The 20,097-nt window shown below is 40.5% G+C and overlaps 1 protein-coding gene across 2 annotated transcripts in view; it reads right to left on the bottom strand.

Moving 5' to 3' along the window:
- lrp4 (low density lipoprotein receptor-related protein 4) overlaps positions 1-13,253 on the bottom strand; it is a 78,666-nt gene extending 65,413 nt beyond the window's left edge. The window contains exon 1 of one of the 2 annotated variants that reach the window (XM_053864465.1): positions 12,715-13,253. In XM_053864465.1, the coding sequence (XP_053720440.1) occupies positions 12,715-12,775 (61 nt within the window). In that variant the 5' untranslated portion in view covers positions 12,776-13,253. The remainder of the gene's footprint in view (positions 1-12,714) is intronic. The other variant, XM_053864466.1, reaches the window with a different exon arrangement.
- Between the last annotated feature and the right edge of the window lie 6,844 nt (positions 13,254-20,097).

The raw sequence follows: 20,097 nt of genomic DNA, 5'->3' as shown, positions 1-20,097 counted from the left end.
CGGGGGGGGGGTGGTTCTCAGCATCAACCTATTTGAGTATATAGTGTGTGTATATAGTTGCAACTTTATGTGGGAGGGGGTTGGCTAAAGTCAGTTGTGACACCGTTTGAGCCAAAGAACAGATCTGTCACGGCTGTCATTGTTGCTTAGCAATGAGAGGGAGCAAGCGGGGAAAGCTCGAACAGTAAGAGTGGGAGCAGAGAAATCCGAGAAGGGTCATTAAAGAAAGAGTGATAAAAGAGAACTGGATTCACGTGTTTTCTCATCTCTGCTCGAGAACAAAACCATTTTCAGTTTATCATACACGTGCCACACACATCTGGGCATGTGATTCCGCCGGCCCCTGACAGGCTTTATAATTCATCAAACAGCACAAAAAAGTTCCTCCAATTTATGGTCGCCTCAGCTCAACCATGACCCCTCACCCTAAGATCACTGACCTGGAAGTTATGTCCATTCGCAGAAGCCATTTCCTCCCTCTTAAAAGGAACTGAAGGAGTTTGGGGGAGAACACAGGGACGGAATCATTAACTACAGGCACAATGAACATAACTGTGTCCGAGTCCTGCCCATCTTTCAGAGAGGTCAAGCCATATTCATCTTCGAGTGTTTCATATACAGCAGTACACAATGCCTTTGCAGTTGAGTAGCAAAGAACAGTTGACGTGTTTGAAGCCAAAGGAAGGGAAGTCTTCGCACATCTGGTGGTTCCCAAAAGAAACCTATTGGTGTTTTTAAGTAGCTTACGAGAATCAAAATTAAATGATGCAGTGCGCTTAAAGATGTACAACAATTATGGGTTCAAAGTTGAACGTTAATTAAGTATGTTGCCACCCTCTTCGTTTCACTTGGTGTTTAAAAAAAAAAAAAATCAAGAGCTTCAGATTCAAACTTGGGTTTCACAGACCACAAGGCAAGAGACAGAGAAAGATCTTTGCAGAATTTAGGTTTGCTGCTGTAGATTTTTAACACGTTAATGTCAAAATAATATTGTGCACCGATGCATCAAAGTAGGGATTTGTCAACTGGTGAGTGGGGAGCCAAAAGTGGGTCCCGATGTTGCATTTATTAGTAGGTTGCTGACCATTTTGTGGATGGGGGCAATAATCTGGTTTAATTTTATTCAATAATATATATTTTCTTTTTCGTCATTTGGGTCACAGCTTGTCTTTAAGGTGTAATGGTGGGTTGAAAAGCTAATCCAGTTGAAGGTAACTGCATTAAAGACATAATTTAATGATTCCATATATAAATATCCCTCAAAGACCCTTTAGTGGGAGACATAAAAATATATTTAGTTTCAAGCAGCTCCATTACCTGTTACCACAATGAAAGCAAAGAGGGAGATACTCTCCCAGCATCTCTACATAGCGTGTGATAAAATACATTTAAACAAGGACATAAACCGTAAATAGATGCATAAGGTGGAGTAAAAAGAAAAAGACCAACAGAGAGACACTTGTGGAATACATCAGTTTCACAATGACTTTTTTTTCTACACTCTGAGCCATACTGTAGATCCAAAAATGGGAAGAGTATATTTAGAATATCTTTCTTCTGATGTACACCCCCCTCTCCTCTAACTCAAACTCTTTCTCTCACACTCACTTGCTCTGCTTTTCAAGACAATGATCTCTCCCCATCATGATGATATCTACACTCAGATCTCAAATAGCAAGGTCTTGTTCTCTCCAGCTAATCACCACACACACACAGCAAAATAGAATTGTAAACAATATCTGGGTCTTCGGTCCCTATAACATGTGGAAATCTGAAGTGGAAAACAAGACAACAACCACTTAAACACCAATATATGGAGTGCTCTTGTCCTCAACACAAACTGAAGAGAATTTAATAACATGCGCTCACTTGATTAAAAATGAACCAACACTACAGGATAGCTGCGTGATTACCCTCATCTTTGTCAGAAACTAATGACTTGTCAGACTAACATTTTTGCTCCAGCACGCTGTCCCAGCGAAATGTCTTCTGGAAGTGTGATTGACATCAATTGCAACCCAGAACAGGTCGACCTCACTCCTCGAAGAGTCGTGACATCGTCGATCTGTTTTCCACTTATGTGCGATTTCTCAGAATCCAGAAGGAGTGCAATGGAGTGCAGTGCCAGCCCTTGCAACTGGCATGTCTTGTTAGCAAGACTGTTAGTTTGAAATATTGGACACTTGTCATAATGTTAATTCATTCACTTGAACAATAATACATCTTTTAATAGCTAAAGAGCATCATGTGCGTCTCCAAGCCGCGTCAGCAGCACTGCTCCCTGTGAGTGACTGGCTTGTTGGCTGTGTCTGTCAGAGCAGTGAATAGTGGCTCTGTTGCAGAACAGTAAGCCCTGAGCCGCCTCATCAGGAGCATGACCCTAGCACTTGATGTTCCCAGGACAGTTTCATAGTCTTATTTTAAAATCATCACAGGACTCATGACTGCAAATAACTGTATCCCTTTGATGGCTGGAATGGATTTAAGGTCATTAGATGAAAAAAGCACTTCAATTTAACAAGCCGAGTCTGAAAATGTGACCAGTTCTGCAATCTACAAGTCAAATAATACAAGTGGATATTATGTGAGACAGGTATAGCAACCACTAAAATCTGGACTTGCTAGTGTTTGGAAAGTGTAAGAAAGGACATGATCAAAATATCTATAACTTGGCTCCAGAGATGGAGAGTGAGTCAAAAATACAGCATGCATGCATTAACTCAAATGTCACTCCTTTTCAGAAAGTAAGGTCAGAGGCAGTTCAAGGTAAGAAGAGAGTTTGTTTGCATTCCACTGCAGCTTCTATGCTGTGTACGTGGACAGACAGACAGACAGTGCTGGGGAGTGCTGGAGGCACAAAACCTTGTTGTCCTTGTCAGAAGGGCAATAGGTCATTTGATGCACTGGTCTGGTGTGTATGTGTACTTGTGCATGTGATCAGGCTTGCTTGGGGAGGCACAAGCACACTTCTTGAAATAGCCCCCACAAAATCCCCAAGGCCGCATGAGGCAAAGTGGTGACACCCTACACCTGAGCAGAGTTTGGAAGAAGAGACCAGCAATGCTGCAATGGTGACAACATTTGGGGTGAGAAGGTATATGCACATCATTGAAATCTATTAAATGGGCTTTTGCTACTGTACATCAGAACGTATACAATGTTTACAATGCTGATACAACACACAGCTACTTGCAGGGCATGTACATTGCAAATCGAGGAAGTGTCTATATGAGTTCAAGGGCAGCTAAGGAACCAACACAAGTAACAGAATCATTTCACCCTGGATTCTTTCATATACAGCCTGCCAGACCATCCACATAAATCAATATTATCCGGCCGTGGGTGGGGAGGGAAAGCTGCCAACACTAAATCCAATTATAAAAAGGGCTGGCACCACTCAACCAGATGACAGTGTCTACCTGAACCCTTTGGGCGACAGTAGATCCTCAGGGTGCCAATTTGAGCTGTTACAGTCAGGAAAAACGAAACCAGTATGAGAACTTTTCTCTATGTTGTCTTTGAGTTCAAGTGTGTATTAGTCACAATGGCTGAAATTCTAGGTACATGTGTGTATGAGTTGGTGGCTAACTGCCAGAGGCACATATCAGACTGAAACATTTTGCACTGCAGGCGCCAGTTGGATCCCTTTTTATTTCAGCCTACAACTGCACAATAACTTCCCAACACTCCGGCACCTGTCACACATAAAACAAACCCAACCACATTATAAAAACACACAAGAGAGACCAGGGCATGCAACATAGAAGGCGACGGCGTTTAAGCCCAAGCACCTGTCAGGGATTCGAATAACACTGAACGGTATATAAGCTAAGCACCCTGGATAAGACTTGTGACTTTGGTTCACTGTCTGTCTCTTTGAATTGCATGTAGTAATTAAGACTAAATACCTTCCAACAGACAATAGCAAGCCGCAAGCCACAACAAGAAGAGTAGGATTATACGGCGGCACAGTCCAACATGAGAGTCAATGATGAAAGATAAAAGTCAATTAATTACAAGTTAAGAAGACGACCTCATAGAAGGCAATTGCATTGACACGGTTCTAAAACACATCTACTCTTTTTCACATCTCTGTCAAGGTTAATACATGCAAAATTCATTCAAATCCAAGATAGTCAGGTAATCACAATGGGCACTGACAAACACGGTTTTAAATGCCCTTTAAATGACAAACAGGAACCTTCAGGCTGATCGATGTGTATTGTCCAAACTAAGGCCTGGCTGCAGGTCATCGACCCCAGTGGATGGTCACAGGCAAATATCAATCCAAGAGCTAAATAATATTGATTAGGTTCAATGGAAGTGGGGTCAATCATTACATTATGAAAAAGATTTGATTTCCACCCCACGACTGTAACTCTCAAGAAACAACTTCAATTGCATTTGTAATGTCACTAAATTGTAATTCTGAATCCACCAATCAACTTCCTTTATTGCGAATTGCTAGGTTTTACTCACAAAACAGAAAAGAAGAAGAAGCTTGACAACGCATTAAGAAACATCGCTGGCATATGGACTTGAGGCTTCAAATGGCCAAAACCAACCCTTCATTCCCTGCAACAGCCAACAGGGTTACTGTATCCCAGATGTATTCTTCCTGCCAGGCTAACACCTGGACAGGATCTCCATGCAGCACGAGATTTCCAGACCAGGACCAAAACATTCCTGCATGGCACATCCCAATAGATTATGCGGATTTGAAGTTCTTAAAAAACAAGTGTAGAAAAGATGTGAAGAAGATGTAGTTTCAGGGCTTTGCTATGTGGACATGCACTATACCTGGAGTCAAAGCTTGACTTTTCAACTCTGTAGTCTTTTAATCACAGACTTGAAGAACTAGCATGCTGGAAAGATTAACTTCAAGAAAACCACAAAGCCTTTAGCCTGTAACATGCAAGTCAACAAGCCAGAAAACCAGTTTGCAGCGCTCCAAAAAAAGACCATAATGCTAACTTGAGCATGCCAAATACAACAAAAATTGAACTGAAACACAGAGCTAAAAGAAATGTAACACAATCTCTACATCAAGCAAAAATAGAACAGGCTCAATCAAAGGAGATAAAATGTAAGTTCTTGAATGCAACATGTTTAGGCTTTTAGCGAGGGGTGTACCGACGTCCTGTGGAAGCCCTGAACAGCAAAACATGAAAATATGGATGTCCTGTTTTCTCAGCAGGACGCAATAAATGTCTGATTATCAGTGCCTATATAATGCACTACTCATAGAGTCATCACACTGGTTTCCATAAAAAGGGTGTTTCTGCCCAGTCCTGATACAACTGTATGCTTAAAAGTATTTTTTGTACAAATAGATGTTTACAGCTTCTTTTTCACAAAGCAAGTTGTTAAGTCAGTCAAAAGAAAGTTGTTATGTCAGTCGATGACCTGGCGTGTTGGGAGGGGAATGGGCTGTGGGCGGGGTTATGGGCTTGGATTTGGGGACTGTTTCAAAATCTTAGCAAAAAGCCTCAACATGTCATGCAGGGGATGTTCATGAGATATAACTGTACAGGCTGTGCATTGCATTTTTAATGATGACTTTGTGCCTCCTTTTTCTAATGCTTAATTAATTAAACAATACACAAGAGGAAGTTATGGGATTAGTTTACAGTAAGTAACATTTCTGTCCTTTTTGTGATGCAACATATAGCTTAGTTCTAAAAGAGTAGTTGCAGCATTCTACATAGCCGTCAGTGTAAGCCAACTCTTTAATCAGTGACTGAAATGCTAGGATGGACTGAACCACAGACATATGGGTCTCTATTTTTCATCCATCTTTAAACGACGACAAGGAGGGAGGCGAGAAGCTTTCAGGCTTCGGCCCCAGCCCCGTGAGCAGCCAAGCATGGCGGGGTTACAAACAGAAGAAAGCGTTTGGGCTTGAGGTTGGATGCAGAAGAAGAGAAAGGGAATTAAGGGGGTGGAGTAGCTCTGGAAGTGGGAAGAGGAGAGAGTTGAGGAGGCTAAAGAAGTAGACATGATAGTCCTCAGTGGCAGATTTAGAGCTCAAAAAGCACAAACAAGGCTCTCCTGTGAATACTAAGATCTTTCATTACGGGCGACACAGCTACAGAGTCTAAAACCTCCTCCTTCGAGGCCCCCGCGATATATAAGGATTTCAATTGGCGGTGCAAGAGTGGGTCTAATTGGAAGTGGAGGCAACATAAGCGGGGGGTTAGGGCAGTAGGGGCGTCGGGGCAAGGAGGGGTGCTTGATTTAAAAGGCCATTGTTTTAACAAGTACATTCTGCCTCCCCCTTCTTTTCTGCACTAGGCCGCCCCTTTAGAAGCCCACACTCCTGAGAGTCAAAAGGCGTCGTTTAGCCCCAGCAAACTGCGAGGGGCTGGGCTTGTTTTGACACTTTGTCCTCCTTACCTCTCTATGAAAAGCCTCCACTTCTATGGGCCACTCGAGTTCATTAGGGAGTGTTGTGCTTTCAGTCGTGTCCCCATTCCAGCTCTAGCCATGAATAGAGCCTCCAAAGCCCACCACTGTTTGTTTAATAAAGGTCCTTGCCACCTCAACAACTACCACCTCAATTTTTCCTCAACACAACGCAAGTGCCGGCTGGGTGAAGGTCCAGTGAAAAAAAATAGTCGTGAAGATGATGAAAACAGGAGGGGGACGCAACTGACAGGGAATCTGTACAAAAACATGTCAAAAAGTAGTACACAGGTACACATGCTTGTATGGATCAACAAGTGGCTTCAAGGCATCTACATTGTCCTACACCCAGCTTTGTGTTTGAGTATATGTTTGTGTGAATTTAGAATCATATTTCAGCTCCCACACTTTTGAATGACATCACATTCTGTCAGTATGGAAGGAACAAAAGCGAAAGATGTCACTCATGGAAGGTAAAACAAACTCTGAGATCATACAAGCCCCAAGGAATATTTTGGCGTCTCAATTTGACAAAGCAAAAATAAAAGTTGGATAACTGTATGCCCAGGACAGTCCAGTTGCGTAGTCACTGAGATCGGGTAACGTTACATGAGTTGAACATTTCAATCACATAACATAACATAAAAATATCTTTGTTTGCCAGGAAAACACTTTTATCGATGTTGTCAAATTCTCTACCACTTCAACAACAAGAGCTTTCTGATGTCCCTCTTGTTCATTTATATTTTCGCACTTACAACACTACGTGTGATCAAAATCAGGGATTTAATGTAACGCGTATAGTAAGACATCTTTAATTGAATTGAACTATATTCTCTGAAAAGTGTCAGTCCATTTGTTTGTTTGAGAAATGCAAGCAATTGCTCTCTGGTTCCTGACCACATGTCTAAGGAAGCTGTGTGCACGCTGGCATGTTGATGATGACGAGTCCCATGCAGTCAGGCGATCGAAAGGACAGCTGCAGGATACACATTGGTACACACTACTAGCGATGAAGAGAAAAAAAGTCTCATACAATCTATGATATACATGAATGAGCATGAAAGAAGTGACTAGTTCAGTCAGTTCAGCTCTCAAGTGTTTTGCTTGTCAAGATTTCAGATGAATGAATATACGCATAAATAAAAGTATAAACAATAAGAATGCGTGATAGTTTTTTTCCCACTGACACTGAAAGTCGGATTTTCTGTTAGAGCAAAACCAAAGTAAAACCTATAAGACCACTTAAAGCATTTGACAAGGACGACTTCAGTGAAACAGGTCAGTATCAAGTATATCCCTAAATGTAATGTCTTCTTGATGTATTACTCGGGAGTGTCCGTAGCTACGAGGGGTGTGTGACGATAGTGGCCCGAGTGAGGAAGCATGCCCTCCAGGCAGTGGCTTGTGGTCAAGTGAGGCACCTTGGGGCAGAAGCACAGTTGCCTGATAGCGGCTCATAAGTATCAGTGTGTAATCATTATTTCGGAGAATTACATCTTAGCATACGGGAAGGGCTTGCAGATTGGAGTCCTAAAGGCGTGCAAGTCGCAACCAAGCCATCACTAGTCAATACTGAAGGCAGCTGCAATCGAACAGGGTCAATTTTTCAATCTTTTTTTCAGGGTGATGTTTATATCGGGTGAATAAATACCATACACATCTGATTAATCGCAAATAATTATATATGTGTTGACATCTTAATTGAAGTTCACGGCTGAGTTAGTCATACTGGTGGATATAGGAGGTTTATCTACAGTATTAAAAGTATAATTTACAGTGTCAACTACCAACTCAACAACTCATCTAAGGTTTTTTTATTGCCAACTGCCCAACCCACACGCTTGGATATTGGACGATACAGGGTTAAAAAAAGATCACCAATTTGCCTAAACAGCTGTACACTTGGCTGGTATTTCAAGCTTTGAAACACAGTTGGTGTGTATTTATGGCCGTGGGCTGGTGTATGGGGGATTACTGTAGAATGAATGACAGCGTTTCTGCTCACGGTTTAGTCAGCGAGAGCAACAGAATGCATCACTCATGGATGAAAATAAAATACAACAGAGCGTGTGGGTCAAAGGAACAAATACACAATGATGGTCTAGTTAAAGGCGAACAAGCTGTCAATAGCATGAGCTTGTCGCAGTTAAAACAATCAGGAGCAAAACAATAATACAACAGACCCTCATGATCTTGGGCCTTGCCTTATTCGAACAGAACAGCAAAACTGGTTAAAACTTGCATGTATGGCTACTTTATTATGATGGGGTCACACATTCGCGCTTAAGGTTAATGAGTCATGGAAAAAATCTGCAGTACATAAATTCCATCCCAACACAGTACAAACAATTATACCGCATCTAAATTTAGCTTTCCTGAGTGGTATGCATGGACATTAAACCAATCCAAAACAACATAATACAACATGTCAGTCTTTTCTTCATAGCTTTTGTCTCGCCCCGGTGCGGATGAAAAAAGGTTGCTGTGAATGACTGTAGTGCAACCTATTTTCATCCGCCATCGCTCAAATGGTAGAGTGGTCGGCCTGTGACTGAGAGGTGGCTGGTTCGATCCCTGCTCCTGACGTGTTTCTGTCTTCGTCCTCCTCAAGGCACTTAACCCTGGTTTGCTCCTGACCATCAGATGGCGTGCTGCAGCCTTCTGCTGTCAGTGTGTGAATGGGTGACTTCATGTAAAGCACTTTGGTGAATGGATAAGCATGAAAAGCACTATACAAGTAAGAGCCATGCAAATATATGACAGATATTGGGACCTACATTGAAATAATTTTAAATTCTGAAATGACTACAGTAGCAAAGATGCGTTTCTTCCAAAATCTCCCGCTCTTCTTTGCCCAGAGTCTTTGATAAAGGCTATATGTCTCAAGCACTTACCTTTGTCAGCCACACAAGACCACAACCTCTCTCAATAAGAGCTACAAAACTCTCAGCATTAGGTTGAATATATTCGTCACGTAACTTCAAATAATACCCACAGTCACACTGAATTAATTAATTAGTGGAGATACGCTTCACTACTAGCTTTTCTCTGGTTTCCGTGGAGAAAATGCTACATCTTTTGAAATTTTACAATAACCAGGTGAAATTTTTCAGTTCACTTTAAATTCTTCACAGAGAGATAATGAAAAATAGAATTTGGCCCAAGTCCATAGTTCATTTTCTTATCCTTCGGCAAATGTGACATATATAACCATAAAGAACTAATTGAAATTGGCCCCTCAGCCATGGCATCATGTTCTGAAATCAGACCCCCACCTACTCATCGAACAACAAAAGGGAGCCTGGGGGTCAGTCGCAGAGTAGGCAGGCCTTGCACCAAGAGACACAGGTGATTTATTGGAAGGTGGAGGAACATGAGTCGAGGAATGTGGGTAGGGGGAGGTGGTGTCTGGGACATGACATTTATCCATAGCAGAAGATCGGAGGGGGCTTGAAATCAAGTAATCACGGGTTACATCTACTGCTACCTTGGAGGTGCAATTCCATACCCTCTTCAGAGAGGGAAACAAAGCACGGAGGGGGTATCGGGTAGCCCACACTGCCTCCCTCCCCTGTAAGAAAAGGCCTGGGTGACACCAACCTAACCAGCTTAACCAGGGGAGGGCAACGCGCAGAAATAAGGAAATTTGAGGAATAAATATGAGAAAACTGTAGGCTAATTCATAGATCACAAACCAAACTTCATGCAAAATCATGTCTGAAGGTTATCTTAAAACGTCTGTGTGGGTTTAGAACGCTGAGGACCTGTGTCAAGGGACTAATCAATCTGAGAGGGGGATTCAGGGAGCGGAAAAGAGCACAGGAGCTGGCTATAACTGGAACATTAGAGCATCTAAGACAAGGTTAAATCTACGTCCCTTTCATCCTTACACTCATATAGACACCACTTGGCAGCAATCAGGTCGCACATCAAAAACTGTCTGCTTATCTTCTGCCAGCTTCTCCATTTATATAGAGCTAGCTTATCATTTCTGGCATGTAAAGTATTTGTTAATGCTGATCGCCAACCAAAGTATGTAGACCACAAGCCAAATTCTACCATAGTTTTGAATTCAGAATGATTTCTGTTATCACTTTAAGAGTTTCGGCAGGAAACATCAATATTAATTCAAGCTCCAAATAAAGTACCTCATCTCACTGTCAAGGAGCAAGAGACAACCTTTAAATATGTTTGGCTTTTCTTTTTTTTTTCGCAACCCACATTTCCTCAGCTCCTGTCATTTCCCCCACCAGCCTTCCCTCTTTGTTTGCAGCAGATAAAACCCCACAATTCCACTCAAGCAGCAGATTTTGGCTTGATGCCTGGCTGTCAAAGTCGAACTGCGGTACTCACAGTTTTTGAGGATTGTGGTGCATTTGAGTGCCAAAACCTATGACAACAAATTTGTGAAAGTCATTTCTACACATCTACGCACCAGCACAATAACTCAAACTATAGGTCCCATTTTGTGTTGGCTGGCAAAATCAAGAGGAAAGAGGAGGGTCCTGTCACACTGCACTTAATTTCCTCATATAAAAACGTCCAGTGTGCCATTAGTCCGACCACAGGAGCCACAAATCTAAGCTGAGGAGGACTTGACTGCACAAGTTTAAGGCAAGCACACAGACATTCATCACCTGGTTAATGTCTTTCCACTAAAACAGCAACCGTGACACACTATATTTTTCAAAAAAAAAAAAATACTACTTCTATAATTTCTCAGGCCTTGCTTTTCGCTGATAAAAATTAATGTACAACTAAGACTGAAGAGTTCTTTTCTAAAATAATCATAAGAGCTGCATTAAAATGGAATGATTGATATTAACTCATACAACCAGGAGGACATAAAAATGAAAATGGTCCCTCCATTGGCGTTACACCAAACATGAATACTAGTGCCAGTAAAACAGTTTAATATATATAAAAACCTTTTCTACTTCAGTAAAACCAGAAAAAGACCATAATACTATGGATGAAAAAGTGCAGACTTTGGGAAGATCTAGTCAAAGCTTTCAAGTTTTCAAGTAAAATCAAATTCTTTTGACGTGAGGCCACTTCTGCTAAGAGCACAGCTAGACATCATCCCTCCGACCAAGCCATAAATCAAAGTCGCGGTCCTTGGCTAAAATAAAATGTGCCTTTTCAAGACGCTTCAAATACCTAAAACAATGTTGAGTTAAGGTGGTGGTTGAAGACCCTAATACTTGGATGGTGGAAACAGACTAACCAAGACTAATCTCAGATGAGCATGAGCCTGGACAAAGACGGGCAACACAATGTTGATAAGTCAGAGAGCATGAAAGCCACAGCTATAAAGGATACACAGCTCATCAGGATGGGGGTGAGGGGTCTTTTGTTTTCTATTGGATATCGAACCTTATCTGGATGACATTTTGAAGACAGTCTCCAGGTGACATTTACAAGTCTCTGCAATTACCACAGACTTTTTCGGAGGCCAACAAGCCGATTATTGATGTATTCCTGCTATCATTTCAAGTCATGTCTGAGGACATGACATAGTCTTGTCTCTTGTCTCACTGTGTATGGGGTTAAGCCTGTTGTGAGTGTCAAAGGATAGTTCGAGTAGGGTCCCAGCATTCCAGCGGCTGTTCTAACATGTTGTAAATACAAGGTGTTAGAGAAAACATAGGAAGGGGGAGGTGAAATTACTCAGACCTATTGCATGAACTGTTGAGGAGGGCAGGATGTAGGTTATCATACATAAACACAGTCCACCAGCAATCAAGGTAGTGAGACGCGATGCAACTACTATTTGGCACTTATTTTTAACCAAATGACGCAGATCAACATTTTGCAAACTCTCAATTCGTCCAAGGTGTGTTCCAATAATTCAACGGTGTGTTTTCAGAATAAACCGTCAATAAAGATGCACACTATTGTTCTCAAATCACCCAGCACTCATGAATGTTTCAAGAAATCAGTGAACATAGATAGATCGATAGATAGATATTTAACCAAAAAAAATTAAGGATAAAATCTCATTTTAAGATTTTAAGACTAACCACAATCCAAGAGAAATTGAAGAATTTCATGCAGAATAGCAGGAAGAAGATTTTTTTTTTATGACGAGACGCTTTTCGCACTGGTGGACATCAAATAAAAAATACATTAATAAATAAAAATAAGTACAAAAACTACATTTTCCACAATGATCCCAGTCATCAACGCACTGGTAACTTGGCTGCAGATATCAGAATGAGATCAGGTGAAAATGATTTCTCTTCTTCTCCTTGTGAAAAAAAAACCCCAAAACAAAACAGACTAAATATCGCTCACGTTTCTTACCTGAATCCTGACTGAGCAACAAAGTTACCAGGGCGCCCCACAGCACCGCGGCCAGCTGCATCTTGGACCCCGCTTCCCTCGCTCTTCTCCGGGCTTCCCTTCGCTTTCCCTCTTTGCTGTCAGCTGGGTTCTGTCAGAGAAAAGACGCGCCGGTGTTCACGCTAGTCTTGTACCATGTCTGATTTTTTTAAAGCTCTCCGTTTCTTGCTCCTCCTTCTCCTCGGTGTGCTACTAAACCGGGACTAAAAAGTTGTGTGGGTGAGGTGCTGCGCGACCTCCTTCTCCAACATGTTGTGCTCCAGTTGTGTTCTGTAGTTACTAAAAGGGGCTGTGGACTGTACCAACCACGCGGCAAAATAGGGGCGTCTTCCGAGCTTTCTCCAACAAAAGTAAACTGGTAAGTGGCTCTTATGACGTGAACTCATATATTTACAACTTCTAAAAGTTTTCTTGCACTTTTTATTTTAAAGTATTGCTTATCATTTTAATATTTATTATTTCATTTGGCGTCTGCGAGTTCCATTTAAAGTCGGATTGACTCGGTTGATTTCGTTTATCAAACTTACTTTGTACACCAACTGTTTTCACCAATTTACGTATTATAGTTTATAAAACTACACATCTTATAACCAACTATTCGTCAAGTATTGCCCGTCTTGAAGAAAAGATCATGGTTAGCGCTATATGGAGACGAGCTATGACATTGTGACCACCTGCATTACAAATACCAAGTTCCAATGAAGTGGTATGCTCCGTTCAATACACTATTGCAGTGATAGCATACTATTAACGCGTTTTCTAACTTGAACTGTCTATTCAGTTGAGTCTATTCCATGAAACTTTGCCACTGTTTGACCTTGTTTTCACCCTAGGCCAATTTCTGCGGCGCTGATCATTGCAGAACTGCATATGTGAAGATGACAAGTGCAGTAGAAATATAAAACAGCATATCACTTGTTTACCTTAAAATTGTACAGCACAATTATACATATTCATATGAAAATAACGGCTAGCTTTTGTGTTGTTGTAAGAAACCCAGTTGTGGACTGCTTTTAAACAAGAACTAAAAAAGAAATCTGAGGTAGTCCAAGGGACAATTTAAGATTCTGCAGCAGAAGCTTCATGAAAATATTTTTCAAACCAAACTGTCTTCCCTGTAATATAGTGCTGGTTAAAAAGAGGGTAAAACTTGAACGTCAATAGAGCCAAATGAGAGAGCAGCTGTATTTCACAGGGCTGCATAATCTTCCTACTCATTATTTACTGCCACAAATTTACATAAGGCTACAAGGGAGACATAATTTCCATGATAAATTATAATTAGAGTCACAGTAAACATGATATTTTCTCTTTTTTCATGATCACTCAGAGTGAATGAGGGTAGATGGAAGTATAAGCCTGCTGCAATCTGGATTCATTCAACTTTAGTGTAGCAATCAAATTTGTCAGCAAAAAGTAAACTGACTTTGTCATGAAAAAGTAAAATAAAATTTAAATCTGTGAGCCAAAACTCAAAAGAGGCAATGTTTGTGAGAGTGCTCAGTTATCTGGGTCATCACGCAGCAAAGGTTTCAATCAGGTCAACCGGACTAGTAATAGTCAAAGAAAAACGAGGCAACCTGGCAAAACGTATCTCATGAACAAGACACATTCATGTTATCTAAGACATTAGTGCTTTTGATACTCGATCCACCAATACAGTGGAAAGAGGGTGCCATATCTGTTGCTGATTCTTGGTAGCCTTGAAACAATTCCCCTTTCTTTCATTAGACTATGACTTGTTTATTAAAGAGCAACACTTTTTTTTGTTTTGTTTAATCAGCTGGCAAGATCTTCAATTCTCAGCTTCCCACGAGTAATTCACGTGTGTCTACGTGACCTTTACCACATGACACCAGCGGCAAGGTTACTCATTTTCATCTTTGAAACTGGGCAAAAAAGCACGCTGCTCAATAGTGTTGCTCCACCATCATTGGTAATAAATTGTGGCTTTAGTTTTTCAGGTTTTTCAGTTAACCTACAACATGAACTCGAAAGTGATCAGAGACATCCATTCCTGCACTGCTGTTTATTGAACAAGCTTATGTGCAAGTGAAAAAGGTTGGTTTGAAAACATTTCTATTTGCAAGCAACATTTTTATTGACATAAAATCTTCTCTTTATTGTAGAGGTAATGGTGATGACTGGGATGAAAGAGCCATAGTGGCATTACACAGGTGCCTCTGGTTGTCACTCACACAGATACTTTGTAAACTTGCAGTTCCGTTATTCCATATCTTGTCATCTTCAAACCACAAAGCAGACTGAGGAGAAATAACAAATTGCTATGTGATATCACATGTAGGTTCAACTTGAGCTATCATAAAGGTCACTAAGCTCACAGACATTTTCAAACTGCACCATATGGTACATGTATAATGTTATTGCTGGTCTGACATCACTGGTCATGTGGTGTTGGTTCACTATTTCCCATATGCAATAGAAGTGAGAACTGTCATCACATTTCTGCTGCTAAGTATAAAACCATGACTGATCTAGAAGTGATCTCAAACTCCCAGAATGCTTTGCTCTCGTGGATGAATGCTGTTTGACCATTAGATGGTCGCGTGTAGTTTATACTGCCTAAATGGAAAAGGAACTATTTTGACCTGCAAGATTAAAATTGACCCAAGAAGTGGTCTAGGTTCAGAAACAGTGTAGGTTCATCTCTTTATAGCTGTCATGGCTACTGTGTGAGCTGTGAACAGGTCAGCTTCCTTTGAGTCTCTGGGTGATGTGATGAGGTCATTTTATTATGATTTGCAAGCATTCTGTCCACAAGGAAGGACTGCAGTAATGGTACTGTTCTCAGTCAATGAATAAAAACTGTGTGAAATTATTACATTCAAGTGAAGCACTAGTTATGGTTAAGTTATCTCATGAATGTGTGGAGTCAGGAGTCAGGGCAAGGTTTTTTAATTGCAGAAATCTGGTCCAGGGCTTTTGTAGGGTTTGGCCCAAAAACATGGCCTCTGCGGTCATCTTCTCATATTTTAGAAGTTAAACTAATGATGGTTGAAACTGCAACTATGTGTGCCGAGTGTTTTCGTTGTTTGTGTGCCGAGATGTCCACAAAAGAGTCTTGAGTGATTTGAAACCACACGCCGTTTGAGGTTAGAATGGTTTATTCATTTCACAAAGAAAATTCCAAACTGTGTTTCACCAGTTTATAGAGCAAGACCACATTTATGACCACATTAATGTGATTATTTTATCAGGATTTATACATTTTTTTTCACTCACTGTTTATGAACCAATTAAAAAAAAGAATGAGCATTAGATCTCTGAAATTAGTGGGGATACAAACTGTCATGTATTTGTTGATGTAGTGTGTCCGTGTTTACTGTTGATGTGTTTGCGTGCAGGAATAGTGAGGCCCAAAGATTCTGCAATAGTCAGAACTCTTTACATGGGAGGATATGTGGGGGGGAAGAAGAGGGGTGACAAACATGGTGGAAAAGACTAGTGACGCTGTGCTTGATTCTACAGTGACTGGTAAGATTCTGCAATAGTCAGAACTCTTTACATGGGAGGATATGAGGGGGCGAAGAAGAGGGGTGACAAACATGGTGGAAAAGACTAGTGACGCTGTGCTTGATTACAGTGACTGGTGGTGCTGTGGTGGTGTTGCCATACCAACTCAGATTAAACTGAGGCGGTCAATCTGGGTGAGTGCTTTGAAGACTGATATGTGGAGCTCTTCTCCATTAGGGAGTCACAGTAACTGTAAAAAATAGATGGAGTGAGGCACTTCAGAATCATACGCCTGCGTTACTTTACAGATGATTATTTCTTAAATATACAACATGGTTGAGCCTGGTGAGTTTCTAAAGCAGATTTCGAGCGAGCCGCCTTTTAGATCCTATAGCATTTTAGTGAATGTTGCAGATTATGGGTATTTTCTTGCTCCTTGTATGTAAGCTCAAATTTGTTGGCTTCAATAAATCATATAAGTGTCATCTGTTTGCTGCAGTTTTCCGGCTTTGAAAACAGCTGAAGAATTATTATTTTAACTGCTGTTTATAAATACAGAAGGATCCCCGGAGGTGGGTTGACTTGGCAGTTGTTGGAAGTATTTTTATCTCCCCTACTGTATGTTTACATGTAGAGTGTGTGTGAGGCTCCCACTTGCTCTAAGAGAACGCCTCCATGAGGTCGACACAGGAATTTAGTGGTTTATAGGCATCTCTCTTACACATACTCATGTATTCCATAAGTATGATCTCAATTTTCACTTGGTCTGTAAAAGTCGACAGATGTTTGTTTTTTTAATTACACCATTCAATTGCACTATACCCTGCATAAAGTATTTTGCTAATGTCCTTATATTTGAATGGCATTGAAACGCTGTAACGTTGCACCTTCATTGTGGGCTAAAGTCCAAAATAACATGTATCATTGAGCGTTCTCCTTCCTGCTATTTCTCTCGACCGTGATGTAACAAGAGACACCACGATTAAATTTAGCAGAGAACCTGACCACACAACCGGACATAGTTTGGACACACACATTCAGACACGTACACACACACACACACAAGGAGAAACACTTCCAGAGGTGTGGTTTGATATCCTTGCCCTGTATTTTAAGTGGCTTTTCTCGACTATTGACTTTCTGTGTGAGGTTTTATTCCACAGTTGCTGTGTGTTCTCACTCAGAAATGGGTTCCTTTGTATTTTGGTTGCTCTCGCTATTGATTTTTTTGATCAATTGTCTTTTCTTCATTCAAATTCAGTCAGGTTTGCCCACGTCAGGCTTGATGAGAAATTCGTCTTTCTATTTACTTTCATGTTCTTCCGTATTTTTCTCTGACTCAAAAGCTGTTGATGTTGGGAATATTGATCCCTTGGACATGTAAGCAGGTTCATGTGAACAAATCTGATATGCATGAACTTCTTGAAGGTTCTGGAGGTGCAGGACTGAGTCTGTTTGGTGTCGATAACCATTGGAGCATATTTTGAAACTTAGATGAGAATAAATTGAAGCAGCTTTTTGAAGCAGTTTTTTCATGTGCTGACATTTGTCTAGAGCTCTGGCTTCAGAAGATCATATTTATTGCTCTTGACTCTTATTCCAGTTAATAAATGTGGCTTGATCCCTAATCCTTTAATCCACCAATCCATACTTCTCTTTTATTTGCCTCTGGGTAGCCAGCAGTTGGCACAAAGAACGTTTCATTATTAAAATTGGGCAGGGAGTAATGTGTGACATGCATTCACACTCGCACCTGAAGGAAATCTGTTGTTCCAGGACCATTGAAGCGTGAACCCAGCCTTCAATATATCAGGCATTATATCAGTGTTGTTTTTGGCTTCGAACACATTTTTGTAGAGGTCCTGGGAATTCACTGATGACTCTGGCAAACCTGGTGATATAAAAGTAACAGCATTATTGGGAATTTGCCACAGCTTGTTGGTCGATAAAATAAGTAAATGTTTGATTTATTTTTAGAAAAGCCAAAAGAAACACAGATTATTGTGCGTTGGGTTCCACACCACCCCTGCAATAAAATTTATAGTACATGAAATATAATTATTGTGTTTTTGGAATCAGTTTAAACCATTTGTAACAATGGCAACACATTTGAAACACTATCTTTGTTCTTGTTTAGAAGACTTTTCATCATGTAAACACAGGAGCACAAGGTGTGAAAACACCCGAATAGATTTGAAAAATGAGGTGGTCGCAACCAAGTTGATCCTACCAGGAACACATGCTTGTCTTAGCATAAAACCACAAAAGTCTAGGTACACAAGGTGTAGTAATTCATCCTATACTACCTCAGTGACAAATACTAGTAATGGCCACTTCTTGTGCATCACTTTATTTATATTTGCTTTGCTGACATTAAGATATACAGTAACACTTACATAGATACGTTTTCAAATCCAACCACAATACCATCTATTGAGGAAGCAAAAGTCAAAGTGTCATTTTTCATGGTTACCATATTATAAAATAATGGTTCATAAAAATTAATAAAAGTGCTCTACCAAAATTTCCAAATCTAGTGGTTGGTCAAGAGACCAATATTCTGACTTTATAAGTTCATAAAAACATATTTATAAGAATCATTAAGAGATACATTTAACATTTTATATGTTATTTGGAAATAAAGTGATTTGGAAATAAAGAAAGAAAGCTTATACCCTTTATAAGCTTTCTGGTTCCACTCTGCGGTGTCAGATCATCCATGCTTCTATGATGGTGAAGTTAACTTTGCTTCATCTCCGCAGCATTCTCCTGTTGTTCCTCTGGTGCTTGAGTTTTTGTTTAGTTTCCTACCGTGTGTGTTTTTGAACCTCCATGTGCTATTTGCTCTTTCCCTTAATCTCTGATTCCAGCTGCAGAAGTTTCTCCACTACGTGCATTTCTGTTCTTTGCGTGTTGTGCATGAGTTTTTAACACCACACCACTTTCGTTTGTTATTTCAACCAGAAATTTTTATTCTGCAAGGTTTCTATTCTCCTTACTTTCGTGTTCATCTTTAACTTCTGCTTTGGGTTCAGTTTAATCCAGGTTTTGTTACATTTGATTTCTGATAAACAAACCCAGTCAGAGAAAAGAAAAGTGAAGTGAATTAAGAAAAAGAAGTAATAATGAAAGAAGAAACGTTTGCACCTTTAGTTTACTGCATAAGTAAAATAATGAATGTACTCTGGTCCTTGACATCACTCACATAAACAAAGTATTGTTGTCTTCTGTCATCAGTCTTGCTTGGCACACATTTCTATAAAATCATGTTGTCAACAGAGAATGATTTCACCCCACGCAAAGTCGAATTCAATCATACAAGGCCCCAACCATCTCTCTTTGTTCAGCTTAGAACAACATTGTGCAAGCACCTCGTTTTCAACCCACACTGCATATAAGAGAAAAACGTGCACAGAAACTCATAATCATAAGCCCACACACTCATTATGCTGTATGTAATGCATATGTCCATGCAGGTCTATGTACACAAAGTCCTAATTTTGTGATCATAACAGATCCTCTGGTGCTTATAAACGCTTGTTGGGTCTTAGTCCTAATTCTTTGTAAAGACTTTTGGCTGCTTGGATTTTCTTTTAACCTTCCAAATAGCACATTGCACGCTTCAAGAAGAGCCTCTTTTCTTTGGGCAATGTGGGCAAAAGGTAGGGCCTGCAGCTGTGTCAATAGGCTACCAAAAGATTCCCAAAGCAGCTACAAAACCCCACAAACTCGCTTTTATGTCGGCCATCTGGCTATAACACAGGTCTGTTTACATTTTGTTTTTTGTGCAAAGTTTTACACCTGTGTGCAGGAGGGCAGTGGAGGCATGTACAACACAACATATAGGTGTGTGGGCATGTAACTTGCTGA

Source organism: Synchiropus splendidus, chromosome 5 (assembly GCF_027744825.2).
Source record: "Synchiropus splendidus isolate RoL2022-P1 chromosome 5, RoL_Sspl_1.0, whole genome shotgun sequence".
Taxonomy (NCBI): Eukaryota; Metazoa; Chordata; class Actinopteri; order Syngnathiformes; family Callionymidae; genus Synchiropus; species Synchiropus splendidus.
This window is presented reverse-complemented; position numbering and strand designations above follow the sequence as displayed.